The sequence below is a fragment of the Podarcis liolepis genome (assembly GCF_965112155.1).
Source record: "Podarcis liolepis genome assembly, chromosome: 6".
Lineage (NCBI taxonomy): Eukaryota > Metazoa > Chordata > Lepidosauria > Squamata > Lacertidae > Podarcis > Podarcis liolepis.
In genome coordinates this window covers 65,308,258-65,324,313 of record NC_139559.1, presented here as the reverse complement: position 1 = coordinate 65,324,313, position 16,056 = coordinate 65,308,258, and the positions used below count along the sequence as shown (strand labels likewise).

The following is a 16,056-nucleotide window of genomic DNA, read 5'->3' as shown; positions in this document are numbered from 1 at the left end:
TTCTCATTTTGTACAGATAATAATAATAAAAATTTGATACATAAATGTCTATTTGGGTTTTTTTTTAATGCAAAGCTATAGGCACACAGAGAGTGTTATGTTGGGTGTGGATAATATCTGGAAAACAACAGAACAGCAAGGGATTGGGAGGAACTGATTTTTTAAGGATTTGAGGCAAATGTAACTGTAGGTATTTCAATATTGCCAAGTTCTACTCCGGTTACTTATATAGTTCTAAAGATGTATAGATTGAAACAGGAATGGCTCAGTTTACCCCTCAGAACTTTTGGGTACCTTATGGATCCTTACAATATGTATGAAACATTGAAAAGAGAAGAAGAAGAAAATCAGAGGGGGAACCTGTGTGGTAGATAGTGCTGAAATAATATGAAAGCACCAACCCATATAATATATGTATCAGGCAAATCTGACTATAGACAGTAGACAATACTGTACAAAACTTGAATTTTAAACACAACCCTCAAGTACTTTCTCAGTAAACATGATTTAAAAATCAGGTTAAGTTTAAAAACTTTGACATATGAAATCTTGATATATATTTTACTTGCAAAAACCTCATATTTATTTTCAGTTTGCTCCAGCTCTTGTGCCAGTTCCCTCCAAAGAAAACATACTTTCAGTTTTATGCCTCCCCCCCCCCCAAGCTTCAATAATATTCAGCAGGTCCAGCTCAAATACAACAGCCTCATACACCCTTCCTCTAGGTACAAATGTAAAGCTAAATATTAAGAGTTGTTTTTTTTAAAGATGTAACATTTTAAGGGTGAATATGTCAGTATTTTCTAAATTTCTTTTGCAAATCCCAGAAAATTTGTGCAGCTTCCTTGAAATTTCATTCCCTGTGCTGTGGCTTCTAAAACATTCAGAAGTGAAAACTGATAATTTACGTTGTTCATTCAACAACTCAAAAAGCTGAAGTCTGAATATTATTGGAAACTAAAAACAATTGTTCTGTTCTCAGTTATCAATCAATTGACAGTCCCTCTAGCTGATGACTGGCAGTGCTATTTTTATTGATTTACTTATTAAATTAATATATATTTCATTTAGAGCTGTAAGCCATTACCACTCCTTTTATTTTATCTTAATCATATTGCAACTGCCTTTGTGACTCGTCTTTCACGCTGGCTACAGAGGCAAAGGATTTAAAAGCTATCACAGACCTTCGAAAACCATGTTCCAATATTTGCCACAAGAGAAACACGAAGACACAAATACCAGAAATTAACAGTCCTGCACTGTTTTGAACACATAGTTCTGACTAACCCGAGAAGCAAAGGAAAAGTGTTTTCCAGTCATTATGCGTTAGTAGGATATAATCCAGTGAGGTACATGAACTGTATGGATTAAAGAATTAAGAGAATGCCAGTACAGTATTGAAAACAGTGCATTAGTTCAAAAGTATGTTATCCTGATCATACAATATTATGTAGCACGTTAATAACATTGGTATCCACCTTTTAAAAAAGGCATCTCTTGTTTCTCTCCTATGCATGCTTTACTCCAGTCAATCTTCTGTCCCTGCCAACCCCTCCCCATATGTCTTGGCTCAATTTTCCATTTTTAACTCCCCCTACTCCCTTCCCATCTTGTGCCTTTTCTTTTCTGCTTTAGAATATGGGCAAGAATGTGTCTATTTCCTTGGTCTAAACAGAGTATTGAGCTGCCATGTGCTCTCTTGATAAATATTATTATTACTGTGTGTATTGTGGGAACACCCACCATATTTATAATAAGCTATAACCTATTGCTCTTAATAACTGTTTTTTGTTAAACCTATTAGGAGTAGTTAGTTACAGACAGGTAGCCGTGTTGGTCTGCCATAGTCGAAACAAAATAAAAAAATTCCTTCCAGTAGCACCTTAGAGACCAACTAAGTTTGTTATTGGTACGAGCTTTCGTGTGCATAGGAGTGATAAGTTATAGTATATTAGAAATAAGGCAGGTGTACCCTAACTTGTATAGTGACTGGATGAGATCCAAAGAGCCCATGGCTTGAGCACAAAGCAGCCCCACACATCCTAGGGAAGGTGCAGGTTTTTCCATCCAGCTGAATTCTCTAGGGTGCATCACATGCCATCTTCAGCAGCGGTTTTTCAGGGGGTGCAGTAGGAAGGTGGATCAAAACAGCTCCAGTGTGTGCCATTACATATCGTGCTCTTGTTTTCACACAAATAAGAGGGGGAGAGGAGGAAGATACAACACAAAGGGCTTTTCCCCTCCAGCCCACCGGAACTGAGATCTGGCACCTCTCAGGTGGGCGCCGTTGCCATTATAAGAGAACAAGGGTGAGTTCATGTTGAGTTCCAGCCAGTGGCGTAGCATGGGTTGTCAGAACCCGGGGCAAGGCAAGTAATTTGCGCCCCCTAACCCGTGGATTTGCGCCCCCTAACCCCCAGATGTTGCGCCCGGTGCAGCCGGGCCCCCCTGCACCCCCCCATGCTATGCCACTGGTTCCAGCACCTATTGTTTTCCTAGAAAAATAACACTGGTTCTAGGTTTAATCTTTGAAGCCTCCAGTTGCAATGATCTCCGATGGCATGGCAGCGGGAAAGATCAGGAGACTTGATGCAGGGATAGCTGTGTATGGTTTGCATCGCACAACCTCTTTGGATGGGGGTGTGCCTCCAAATATGGAAGTGGGTGGTTGTGGTAGCTCTCTTCCTTCCTCCCGTCCCTTCTCATAAGCCATCTTTCCCACAAGATGTTTGGCACAGCCCTAGCTTCCCTGCCGAACTGTAAGTTTGTTGTTGTTGTTTAGCCATTTAGTCGTGTCTGATTCTTCATGACCCCATGGACCAGAGCACACCAGGCACTTCTGTCTTCCACTGCCTCCCGCAGTTTGGTCAAACTCATGTTCATAGCTTCGAGAACACTGTTCAACCATCTCGTCCTCTGTCGTCCCCTTCTCCTTGTGCCCTCCATCTTTCCCAACACCAGGGTCTTTTCCAGGGAGTCTTCTCTTCTCATGAGGTGGCCAAAGTACTGGAACCTCAGCTTCACGATCTGTCCTTCCAGTGAGCACTCAGGGCTGATTTCCTTAAGAATGGATAGGTTTGATCTTCTTGCAGTCCATGGGAGTCTCAAGAGTCTCCTCCAGCACCAGAATTCAAAAGCATCAATTCTTCAGCGATCAGCCTTCTGTAAGTTTAAACTGTAAATTTAAGCACGTGTAACTCTTAAGAACCAGATTACTGCCTCCCTGATTAGCCTTGCATCCGCTTCTCTTTCTGAATGCCCCCCCCCCCCCATGCTGAATTTCAGACTGGAGGTTTTGCTTGCCATGCAAAAAACAGCTACCACCACTACTAGTAGTAGTATTAATACTGGATTGCTGGCCTCTCCAGTTCTTGTCTTCATTTGACCTTGACTGTTATAGGGTCTCTCCCACCCCTGGATGCGATGGCATTCAGTGCAATTTTGTGCGTTGTTCTCTGTGTGCAAAGCTCTTACTGCATGCGATCGTTTATATAAAATATCAGTGGTCCCCACAAAAACATATATTTTGCAGTGGATCTTCCTGTAAACAAAGATGATTTTAAATACACCAATTCTATGCACACATACCTGGGAGTAAGTTCCATGGAGTTCATTGGAGCTTACATCTGTGTTGATGTGTATAGGATTGTACCGCGCAAGTATCTATTTAGTCAGCAAAAAGGTCCATGGATCTCTAACACAGTTTCAATAGGCTGGCTCTGTGAGAAAGGTTTAACCTGGGTTATGCTGTGTCTAAATCAGTGCAGACGTATTCTTATTTAACTTTCACATTCCTAATGACAAGGCGACATTTAAGCCTTTCCATTTTCCTCACGCATTTCATTTATCACTCTCCCCAAATGCTGTCAGTTTAATTCCAGGCCATTCTGAGCAAGCTGTTTGAGAAAATGCTTTCCCACAATGCCCGCCCCCCCCAACTAAGAAGCTTTCCATTATTTTAAAAATTACCAAACTCCCCACCTCCACCCCTTCATGTATAAAGTCTCTGGAATGCAAGTCTCTGTGCTGACTCTATGTTACATACTGCCACCTGGTGGCCCGCTGTAAAACTTTTTTTTTTAAAAAAAATGAAAATATGTTCTACATTACAATATATTATTTGCCTGATGGACAGGACTGCAGTCTTCGCGTATCCCCACTGCTTGTCTTCTATTCGGACAGATGTTTCCGATAGCTGCTTCAATTCCTAAACTCGTTTCAACCTCATTTAAAAATGCAATTGTGCTGAGGGATACAATATTAAAAACTGAGATCCTTGTCCTTTCCTCCCAGCAAACATTATTTTTTATTAATATGCATTCTGTCAAATATTGTACTTTTTGCATTTATTATGTAGTCCACAGCGATAAAGAATGCTGCTTTTTAAAACACACAGGGGTCACAAAATATTGTTTCTATGTGCTGTTCAGCAAGTAATAGGATCTATTTGGGCATTTCTGGGATGATTTGAATTACCGTATTTTTCGCTCTATAAGATGCACCAGACCACAGGACGCACCTAGTTTTTGGAGGAGGAAAACAAGAAAAAAAATATTCTGAATCTCAGAAGCCAGAACAGCAAGAGGGATTGCTGTGCAGTGAAAGCAGCAATCCCTCCTGCTGTTCTGGATTCTGGGATAGCTGCGCAGCCTGCATTCGCTCCATAAGACGCACACACTTTCCCCCTTACTTTTTAGGAGGGAAAAAGTGAGTCTTATAGAGCAAAAAATACGGTACATATTCTTTGATGGCTGAAGAGGTCATCCCTGGATCAACAGGACCAACAACACACATTATGTCTTCAGTGACATAACACACATTATATATTCAGTGACTGAATTCTGCTTCTTACCCTTTGCTTGTTTAAAAGCTGCAGGATCTGGCAGCCCTGAAGTTCTACTTTTTGAAGCCTAAAAAGTGAATTCACAAATGCCTGGTCTTCCTAATGACTGCAGAATCAAGTGATGACTTGTCTATCAACATACACGCATATACAAAAAATTCACTTGTGGTTGATTTAAGTGTTGAATAATCAATTCAGGTGTATGCGAGTATATCGTCCCTTTTATAGCATCATTAGTATTGCCTTGAGCAATGTCAACATTTCTTTGGGTTGTGCAGATGTAGGGTTGCCTATTCAATGACCTAAACGGAAATAAGCTACGGTGGAGTGCACTGGTGTTAGTGCTAACCATAGTTAATCCCACATTACAGTTTGGAACAAACCATGATATAGAAGCGGGTTTGCAAAATGTGGCTTGGGAAGAACATAATGAACTCCAGAGTTTGAAGAATGTTTCAGTGAGTTCATTTCACAAGAGAGTCAAAAGCAAGGTCTGGACTAAAAGCTTAGTGCCTGCTATGAGTGAATTCTGAAATCCTATTACTAAAGTGCTGAAAAAACCAAGGAACTAATCAAAGGAACTTTCACTTTTCCTCAGGCCCATCAAGTTTCCTTTGTCTTGTCCCTTCAGCTCCTGGCTGTTCTCATGTGGAAGAGTTTTCTGGCTACTTCTAAAAAGCAATGACTATTATTGGGCTAAAAGCCAGCATTGGCTGTTTATTTAAACAGTATTTCCAGTCAGAAACACCCATCTAAAATCTTTAAAGCAATGAGTGTAATGGTGCTCAGGAACATAAAAGATTTGTATTCAACTAAGCTGTCCCAGTGGTGCAAGGACTTCCAAATGCGGGCTGGAACTGTTGTTCTGGCAAATTACCGTATACTTTAACTGCTGATTTTAGATATTTTGTGGTGTATTCAAGTCATTGTTTTAAACTAGTTTGTTTTTATTATCTACTATTTTATAATTGTTGTTTTTAACTCTGCTTGGCTTTTAGAGTACCTGAAGATACGGTGCAAAGAGTTTACTCTGTACTAAGGGTAGATGCTACTCAGTATTTCACCCATTTCCCACATAAATCTGCCATTTTTTTATTTTAAAAAGCATGGAAATTCACATAATTTAAAAACCCATCTCCCCAAGAGACATGCATTTTATTGCATTTCACCCGATAATATGCATTTTTGCAAACATTGACCCTAAATAAAAGAATAACTACTTTATTAATGTCATCAAAATAAATAAATAAATAAATAAATAAATAAAAATTGCTGTTTTTAAATGCTGTAAACAGCCTTGAATATAAATAAATTACGGTAAATTAAACATTTCTTCTCCTTGCCTCCCACCCAGATGCTTCAGAAAAGATCAAGGGTCATGTTGGAGGAGAAGTTCCATTGCAAAAGCAAAACTCCTTGTACAAATGAGTCTCTATTATATGAAGAAAAATGTGATTTCTGACTAGAAAAATCACTGCCTAATTCTTTTATAATCTGATTTTGTTTACTCGTCTGGAGTAGGAAGGAGTGAAAAGTTTACAAATGACTGACACGGCAAAGATTAATGCTTGTGACAATCATTTATTTCAGTAGCATAATCAAGGATGAATTAGTTTCACACTTATTTTCGTCTCGCAAACATTTGAAATTATCTCTACTAAGTGAAGAAGATAAATATATTTAACAACAGAACTTTTAGATTGGGTTTTCAAAACTGGAATAGCAAATACAGAGCATAACTATGGTGGTAGTTTGGAATTAGGTAGTTTGGAATATTGCATATTTTGTGTAAAACAATATTGCTTGAAGGACAAGTTTTACCTCCGGTATTAAAAATGCCATTTCCCCATGTTCATTGACATTTTGTGGCATTCTATTACTTTACTGGTAACTTAATATCCATAGTAATCTATGTTAAGAAAATGCTACTTTATAGAGCACAGTAATCTATCGGCTAAGCTCTCACAAAGAGCAAAACAAACTAAACATTATACAAACATAATGTGGGTATATATCTACTTCACACAGTTACAGTATCTGTAGCATATTTTAGTGAAAAACACCAAGACTGTTTTCTGTCTCATCTTCACTTTCTAAGCCTCTGTTTTTCCCAGGAGTACATTCACCATCCTTTTCAGTTCCTTTAGACTTTATTTTTCTTCTGTAGGAGTCCATGGTATTGTTCTCTTCTTTGTTCTCTTCTTTCTCCTCGAGAGGTGAGCTAATGGAATGGTCTCTGCTTTCCAAAGCAAGCTGGAGAGAGCTGTAAAACCTTTAAAAAATAAAATAAAATAAAGGCATATGGACTTGGGTTTCTTCAAGGTCTGCTAGACATTTATGTATTTAACTTGCTGAGTCCAAATAAGTTAATTTTAGCTTTCTATCTGCTAGCTTACCACTTGCATCTTATCTACATCTTCTTCCTTTTCCTGCTTCCAATATTTTAACTGCTAGGATTGGTATAAACTAGAGACTTATTGTTAACAAACCTGTCAATTCTCTTCCAATTCTCTTCCATCTTCTGATTAGCAACTTGAACCACAAAGTCAACGTATTCTTCACTGACCATCAGTTTTCCTTTCCTGCTTAGGGGAACTTCTAAGCAGTGAGTGCTTCGGACAGCCTGCAAGTGAGACGAAAACAAAAAACCTAGATTTCACCATCATTTACTGAACTGAAGGCAGCAGCTACCCCCACCAGGGAGGCAAATTCATTAAAGAAAAGTAATAATTTTATCATTGCATTTTGGGAACGAGATGGCAAAAGGGAGGCACTGCATATTTCCACCACAAAGTACATTCACATAGCTTGATGAAAAGTAGCATGTGGTCATATCTGTGGCAACCACGATGTAATGACTTTTAGGGCTGTGGCCGCTCTCAAGGTCTGACGAAGAGCATTTGGGGGCACCTCGAGATGGGTTGAAGCTGATTCCAAGTATTTTAATATATATATATATCTGAAACCTGCCCTACCACTCTGGTTCTGCTTTATTCTCTTCAGCATTACTGTTAGGACCACAGCATTCTACTGGGTACTGGACTCAAAGCTGTATTCATGCCTGTCATATCAGTGCCTCAGAAATACATCCCTGCCATCGCAGAACCTGAAAAGGCCACATACCGTATTTTTCGCTCTATAAGACACACTTTCCCCCTCCTGAAAAGGGGAAATGTGTGTGCGTCTTATGGAGCGAATGCAGCCTGCGCAGCTATTGCTGAAGCTAAAACAGCAAGAGGGATTGCTGCGCAGCGATCCCTCTTGCTGTTCTGGCTTCTGGGATAGCCACGCGAAGCCTCTTCAGGGCAGCGGGAGCGTTCCTCCCGCTGCCTTGGCTTCTGGGATTCAGAATATTTTTTTTTCTTGTTTTCCTCCTCCAAAAACTAGGTGCGTCTTATGGTCTGGTGCGTCTTATAGAGAGAAAAATACGGTAAATAGCACCCATATGGAAGCAGTACTCCGGCTGTGCCTGCCCCCCCCCCCGCAATGTAGGAACACATAACATACCATCATAATTTTTCCTTTTCGGCCAACCGTTATGCCAGAGTTCCGGAACCCGGCTTCTATAGCCACTTTGTGCTGTAAAAGGCAAGAGGGAAACAGCCATCATCCACCACACCCTTCAACTATGGCCTCGGAGAGATGGACAACAATGAAACAAAGTGAACTGTCAAGGATTTGTTTCCAGTCTAAATGTTTTCAGAAAGAGGGATGGCTATTTCATAAAAACCTGAATTATAAACGGTTGTTTCTGCTTTGAAATACCCCTGAGCTTTAGATAAAACACCATGCTGTAAATTGTATTGCAACTCTAAAATGTTCATGATTTGAATTCAATAGGGGCATGCTTGATGTCAGTGAAGAAATGTGTTGTGAATCGGAAAGCTTAAAAGCCGTATGTTACAGGCAATTCGGGGGTGAGGAAACTCAGACTTAGAAGCCAAATCCAGCCCCCTGGAGCCATCTGAGGCTACGCCTCATTCACATTTGTTGCTCCACCCACTTTTCTTTCTGGCCCACCCTCCACTTTCCTACAGCCCCCAGAAGGTTGCTCACAAAGGAATATGGCCCCGCTTCGGCTCTCAGTGCATGAGAGAGCTTGCCAAACCATTTCCAAAGGCTACTTTTGGGGGGAAACATCCAGCTTTAAATACAGCTTGTAATATGGCACAGACCAATGTTTCTCAAACGTGGGTCTCCAGCTGTTGTTGGACTACAGCTCCCACCATCCTTAGCTTAGAGGATTAGTGGTCAGGGATGATGGGAGTTATAGTCCAACAACAGCTGGGGACCCAAGTTTGAGGAACGCTGGACGGACGAAGAGTTGCCATTTAGGAAAAAAACAGCAACACCAAGTCTTCTCTAGTAGGCACTTCTCCAAATTGTGGCCATATTACATAATACTCAGCATGACCAAAAAGTTAGGAAAAGCCAAAGATAGCATTTTTTTTTTTTTTTTGCTGATGTGAACCAAAGAAGTAGAAAGAAGCTTCCAATAGCTCCTGGAAGATGCATGGTCTTAATTATCACAAGTTTAGCCCCAAAAGGGTGCTGGCTACCACACGAAACCATGTCTACAATGAAAGCTGCCAGCCAAACAGGACAGGCAATGTTTCTGAAATTCTCATTCCAACATCAGTGGGATCTTTGCCGTTGATTTTAACCAAATCATAATTTCACTTGTGAGCATCACATCTGCAGAAATAATAAAAATCCCATTTCGCTCCCATCATCGTATTTCCATAGTCCTAGTTATTAAACGCAGAATGCTTTGGGGAATGCTTGTAGGTGTGAGAACTTAGTTAAGAGCCAACTGTTTCTTATGTAGCAAGTATGGAATTTAAGTACAACAGCAATACTTCACTTTACCAGAAGTTGTGCATCTTGAAGGTCTTGACACTGCACATGAAGCACAAATGGTTCAAATTTGAATATGGCATCATCTGTCGCTTTCTGTAAGGCTGTAAGCTGGAAGATCCACAGTACAGTATGTTACTATCAGTGCTGCATCTGTGAGCCATAAAAAAATAGCTAGCCTATTTAGCATCTCAAAAACACTGCACAGCAGAAGCTGATTCAGCCTGCTAATTAAAAATAAATTTCTACAACTCGTACTACTTTACATACTCTGCTTGGTTTATTCCCTTCAGCATAATGGATTCAGCTACACATTCTACTGGGATTTGACTTCCCAAAGATACAGGTGATATCATTTTAGAGCTCTGGAGGCAGCGTTGTGTAGCTGTCTCACCAAAAGCCTCCAAACAATCTGGCTTTTTTAAATACTCAATCTAGCAGCAAGGTTAAAGCACTGCTTCGAGAGATGTGTAAATTTTGGGAGGGGACACATATTTGATAATCAAATTGTGAAACTTTTTTTTTTTGAAGGAAGACTTTTTTCTGCACATGTAACCTTTTAAATAGGGATGGAGGAGAGACCATTATACAACTACTTTTTCCTCTCAGCAGTGCCTTCATTCAGGAATATTATCTCTCCACTTTGGAAAGAGATTGACCAGCACAGAAGCAGACTGAAATCTAGTCTAGTAAATGTCACTATTCTATGCTAGATAAAAGCAGCAGCTCCAGCTAGAGTATAATTTCCCTTCAGTGAGGAATTTTTACCATAGCAGAATTTGTACAGTTGCTAAATTACCATTGTCGGATCATGGCTGGTGCCAAGCATGTGAAAGTTTGTACTCTACAGAAGTTCTTGCCAGCACAGATCAAAGTTTCTCTATTTTTCTGCCCATCCAAAATAAATAATCTGGCCTGAATTTAAGTAATGCTTTTAGCTATAGTTATGAGCCAAGAGTAGTGATTAATCTGTAGTAGGCCACACTAATTCAAACGCTATTGCAAAGTGAAAGGAAAGAATGCATCAATTAAAATAACTACAAATCAAAACAAATCCAACTATTGTTGGTAGGATGTATATACAGTGGTACCCCAGGTTACATATGCTTCAGGTTACATACACTTCAGGTTACAGACTCTGCTAACCCAGGAATAGTGCTTCAGGTTAAGAACTTTGCTTCAGGATGAGAACAGAAATTGTGCTCCGGCGGGGTGGCAGCAGCAGGAGGCCCCATTAGCTAAAGTGGTGCTTCAGGTTAAGAAGTACGGACCTCCGGAACGAATTAAGTACTTAATCCGAGGTACCACTGTATTAGTTTTTTCTTTAAAATATCATTAGAAATCTTCATATAACATCTGATTTTCTCCCAAGCTTTCTACAGGTTTGCAGGTCTCTAATGAAGTTATAGATTCAAGTTAGGCACATCAAATTTCTCTACATAGAAAGGTTGCACCTCCAGTACCAATTGGTCATATTCAATAATTAATTAAAACTGCTTTTGCCCACTCATTAGCTGAAAAGGTTCCCTGTGCGGCTTGCTAAGGCAGTCCTTAGTGTGGGGTGGGGAAGAAACCAGTTCATACAACAATCAGCTGGGATAGAATGGCTGTCACTAAGTGACAGCTCTGAGGAAGAGCCAAAGGCAGCTTGTCTCTCAGCAGTGATGATTGATGACAACCCTTCTTCTTTTCTCCCCCTCCCTTCTGCTACCTGATGGAATGTCTGCTGCTAGGAGACCACATGGTTGCTAGGACACACAACTTCATTTTCTTTAACACCTTAAGCTCGCCTGGGCTCTTTGACCATATTGCATGGCATGTAGATTCAGCACTTCTTCTTCATGCTCTTTCGACTATGGGCTAGAGATCTAAAAATAAGAGCCGGGTTCTTTAACTACCAGCCCCTGAAATTCTATACTAACCTCTTGAGGTAAAAACAAGGGGTTGCATACTATGGTTGTACAAGTGGAAGGCAAAGCATGCAACTCTATCAGAAGAGAAAGGTTGCTGGGAAATCCTCGCCAGAGGGTTGGGGGAGACTCCTGGATCAAGATTCTTTCACCCTCCGCGCACTGCAGTTGTATGTGATACAGCCCCTAGTGTTCAGGAGATGCTCCCGAACTCTAGCAAGAGTTTCCAGGGAGCCACAGGGGATAGAATAAAGATCGGTTGTATGAACTTCCTCCACTCAGCCAATCACTGGAAATGATAAGCTTAAGTAAGGTCAGCTGGCCTATACTCTTAAATACGTACTCCATTCAAAATACCCTAATGATGAAGGTGCTAGTGTATTTGAAAATTTACTTTAATTACAGACTCTCAAACATATTTTTCTATATTCCCTCTCCCCCCACCCCCAGTTTTCACAGGTAAGTCTAACAGAGCAGTTACAGTTAAAATGATTTATCCTCTATCCCAGGAAATGGAAGCACATAAAATACAATTTAATCACCATCCTAAGTCATAAATCCAAAAAAGGATATAGGCAGGTATGGAAAGAGGAAACCCTAGGTGTACCTTGAGATAAAAGAAAAAGGAATTTGCCACAGTAGTAGCATCACTAGATAAAAAAACCAGCTTCAATGGACAAATACATTTTAAAACACAGCTTTTGGGTATCAGAGCTGCTATGGTGCATACTTCAAAGAAAGCACTGGCTGTTTTTCCTCTACACATGCTTACAGTTTCTTTGGCTAAATCTATGGAGACTTACAAATCACGTTTCTTCAAAATATGGTTCTGAAATATGCATTGTGATTGAAGGATATTGTTACCGTATAGCTTCTAGATCACTAATTTCCTGCAAAAGGCTCAACTTTAATATTAAAATACTGAAAGTAATTTCCTATGTACACTCCCGCCTTTCTTCCACAAAAGCCAACTGCCAAATTCCCAGTGGGTGTAGGATCAGGCTCTCAATCAATAAATATGAAAGCATAACTTCTGGAACTGTAATTATATACTGCTGAGGTTGAAACAAGTCCTTTTTCAGATCTCAGAAATACCCATTTTTCATTAAACTATAATAATAATAATAATAGAGAGTTTTGGCATGTGGTGTTTTGAGAAAGGGGCGTCAGGGAAATATTTTCACGTATTTAGTTACTGGAACTACAGTCTTCCCTCTACAGATTCAATCAGATCCACAAGTGTGGAATGCTGTATCTTCTGATGTAGAAGAACTAGGCTCCTGGAAATCGTGCATCAGACAGGTAGCAATTATAATATTTGTGTGATAGCATTAAGGCTATCACACAAAGATTATAACTGTTACAAGCAGAAATACAGCAGCAATGGAATCAAATGTCTTGCCTTCTTTAAAAACTTGGTAGTCCACTTTTTTAAACAAGTGAAATACAGCCTATATTACATGCAACTGATGTTCACAGATGTTAAAGATCTCTCATACTTTCACTGTAACAGTTCTATTAGCCAAATATGAGAAATCTAACATATCATTCTACAACAACGGCATTTTATTTCTGTGCTAACATCTTGCATCAGCTACCCTAAGTCTGCCCTCACCTGGTAGATATTGGAAACTGCTACAATTTCCAGATCTCAAATCTCAAAATTATTGACTGTATGCAAATAGCACAAACAAGGATTTTCTAAGCATGCATAAAGAATTCACCCTGGAACAGTTCTCTTACCACGTTTTCGATTGTACATATTTGATGGGTCACCATGAGCCAGGTGCAATTCTGCTTCTGTATCTCAAAGCCGGTGGTAGCCTAGCGGGAAGGCGAAATCGTTTCACAAATCTCTGGATATATAGAAACCAAAGCAGAACACTTCCCACAACAAATTTCACACCGCAGGTGAGTGGGAGAAAAAAAGGCCAGACAGAAAAGCACAGCGTGGTGGAACAAATGTGTCAAAGTGAGAGTATGAGATGTTTCAGCGGAAGGAGAGGGAAGGAGACAAGAGAAATAACCAAGAAACAATCTTTTTTGGAACCTGCCACATTGGGCTTAGGTAAAAGAAACCTTATGAACAGAAAATGACTGCTGCTGGATCAGGCCAAAGGCCTGATAAAATATCCTGTTCTCACAATGCCCAATCAAATGCCCATAGGAAGCTGCACCTGAATTCAAAAGCACTCTTTCTCCCACCTGTGATTTCCAGCTACTGGTACAGTGGTACCTTGGGCACGCTTCAGGTTACAGATGCTTCAGGTTACAGGCTCCGCTAACCCAGAAATAGTACCTCGGGTTAAGAACTTTGCTTCAGGAGGAGAACAGAAATCATGTGGTGGCGGCGCAGCGGCAACGGGAGGCCCCATTAGCTAAAGTGGTACCTCAGGTTAAGAATAGTTTCAGGTTAAGAATGGACCTCCATCGATAACCTTGCCCAGTATTTTGGGTTTCAGTGTCACCAGTATGCAGATGATATCCAACTCTCTCACTCCATCTTAAATCTGAGGAAGGTGTTTCAGTGCTAAACCATTGTCTGGTGTCAGTAATGGACCAAATAGGGGTGAACAAAAAAAACCAGACAAGGCACCTGGTCAGTAAAAAGGCAGATCAGGAAATAGGGATTCTACTGGGGCTGGGTAGGGTTACACTTGTGCACCAACTGTGCCAGCTCCAGGAGACGCCTGATCTGGCCATGGTGGTACATGTCTTAATTATACGCCATTTGGATTATTGCAACATGCTCTATGTGGGGATGCCTGTGGAAAGTGTCTTAAGATGCTGCAGCCAGCTTGCTAACTGGAGCCAGTTACAGGGAGTATAACTGGTTACGCTTGTTTCCAGAAACACCTCAAAGCACTAGTTATGACCTATGGCTTCTGTCTAGGATAACTGAAGAATCAGATCTCTCTATATGAGCCTGCCTGGGCTCATATAGATCTTCTAGGGAGACTTCTGTTTTGGTCCCACCACCCTGAAAGGCACATTGGGGAGGTCACAAGAGCCTTTCTAGTGGCTCCTCCCAGATTGTGGAGCACCCTTCCAAGGGAGGCTAGCCGGGCCAGCCTCTCTCCTTCCCTTTCCTTCCCTTTCCTTATCAGGCAAAGCCTTTGGCCACTAAGGGGCTGTTGTGGAAAAGACTTCTGAGGGTGGGTTTGCACACATTTATTTCCATCCCCTGCTTTTTTTCTTTTAAATGGTTTTCAGCGCTGTTTCAACAAAATTACTCCCCCCCCCCTCCAATAAATCCCCATTTATGCTGACTGTGGGTTGTTAAACTGTTTTCCTTTTAATTCTGTGAATCACCTTGGGTCTTGACTAAGGCACGAGGTGTGTGTGTGTGTGTTCAATCCCCATTTAAACTTCTGTGAGCTGAACTGAAAATGCACAATAAGTTTGGAAAAGGGAGACTTTTTCCCCCATAGGGAGATAATGCAATTTGAGGAGATGCTGAATCCCAACGTCTAGCGGCTGTGAGTGGGGCGGGGATCGGTAGAAATGGCTGCACCCCTGGATTCCTATTGCTGAAGGCTACCCAGTAGCAAGTCGCACTAAGCAAGGATTTCCAGAAGAGCAGCCACCTCCGTCTCTGACAACAAAAGCATCCCAGAATTTTGCGGCGCCTTAAGAGGACTAATAAATGTCTTATTACGTTTTCGAGAACCTGCAATCTGAGGAAGTCGATTTAACGGCACAGTGGTTTTAATCTGTTTTAGTATTTTAACCTCTCGTATGTTTTAGTGTGTCAAATTCCACCCCACCCCCGCCACGATTTTATCTTTTCATACACCGCTTTGAGTGTAGTGGTGGTGGGGGGGTTTCTAAATAAAGCGGTGTACAAATTTTATGAAATGCATTAGGCTTTAAGAAGCCCGACAGGCTCTGCGCGTTATTTTAAATCCTAAAAATTAAGATTCGCACAGGAGCGTACGGAACTAAGGTTTTACTTATGAATAAAACCCGGGGGGGGGTGTTCCGAAACCTGCACAAAACTCCAGAGGACGCAGGAGACACCCTGAGCCATTTGGGCCGGAGAAAAAAGCTGTTGGGTTTCCGGGTCCCCCGCGTTGGTGGCGATGGCAGTATCGCCCCAGCCCAGCGCCTTTCTCCAAGGGATCCTTAGCCGCGCTCACCTCGGCGCGGGGAGGAAGGGGCGGCTGCTCCAGCACAACCACGCGCCCCGAGCACGAGCTGGTGGTGCAGAAGCTGTCGCGCCCATTGAGAAGCCGCACGATCCCCGCAATGGGCTCGTCCACGCTGCCCTTCCGGCTCCCGTCCGCGCGCGACAGCCGCTGCTCCTTCCAGCGCTTGAAATCAGCCATCGGCGCCGGCTCTCCTCCATCCCCGCCCGCCCACTTTACCGCTCTATGGGCGCCGCCATCTTAGTCCGACGGCGGCCCGCTTGGGACAAACTTGCGGCCCGTGCGCATGTTCCCGGCG

General features: G+C 41.5%; 1 protein-coding gene across 1 annotated transcript; it reads right to left on the bottom strand.

The window, feature by feature from the left end:
- Positions 1-6,408: 6,408 nt before the first annotated feature.
- TYW3 (tRNA-yW synthesizing protein 3 homolog) lies at positions 6,409-16,019 on the bottom strand. The gene is made up of 6 exons (XM_083510594.1): positions 15,750-16,019; positions 13,354-13,434; positions 9,713-9,811; positions 8,351-8,422; positions 7,333-7,466; positions 6,409-7,115 (listed from the first exon to the last, which is right to left on the bottom strand). The coding sequence occupies exons 1-6, from the start codon at positions 15,936-15,938 to the stop codon at positions 6,893-6,895; spliced, it is 798 nt and encodes a 265-aa protein (XP_083366720.1). The 5' UTR covers positions 15,939-16,019; the 3' UTR covers positions 6,409-6,892.
- Between the last annotated feature and the right edge of the window lie 37 nt (positions 16,020-16,056).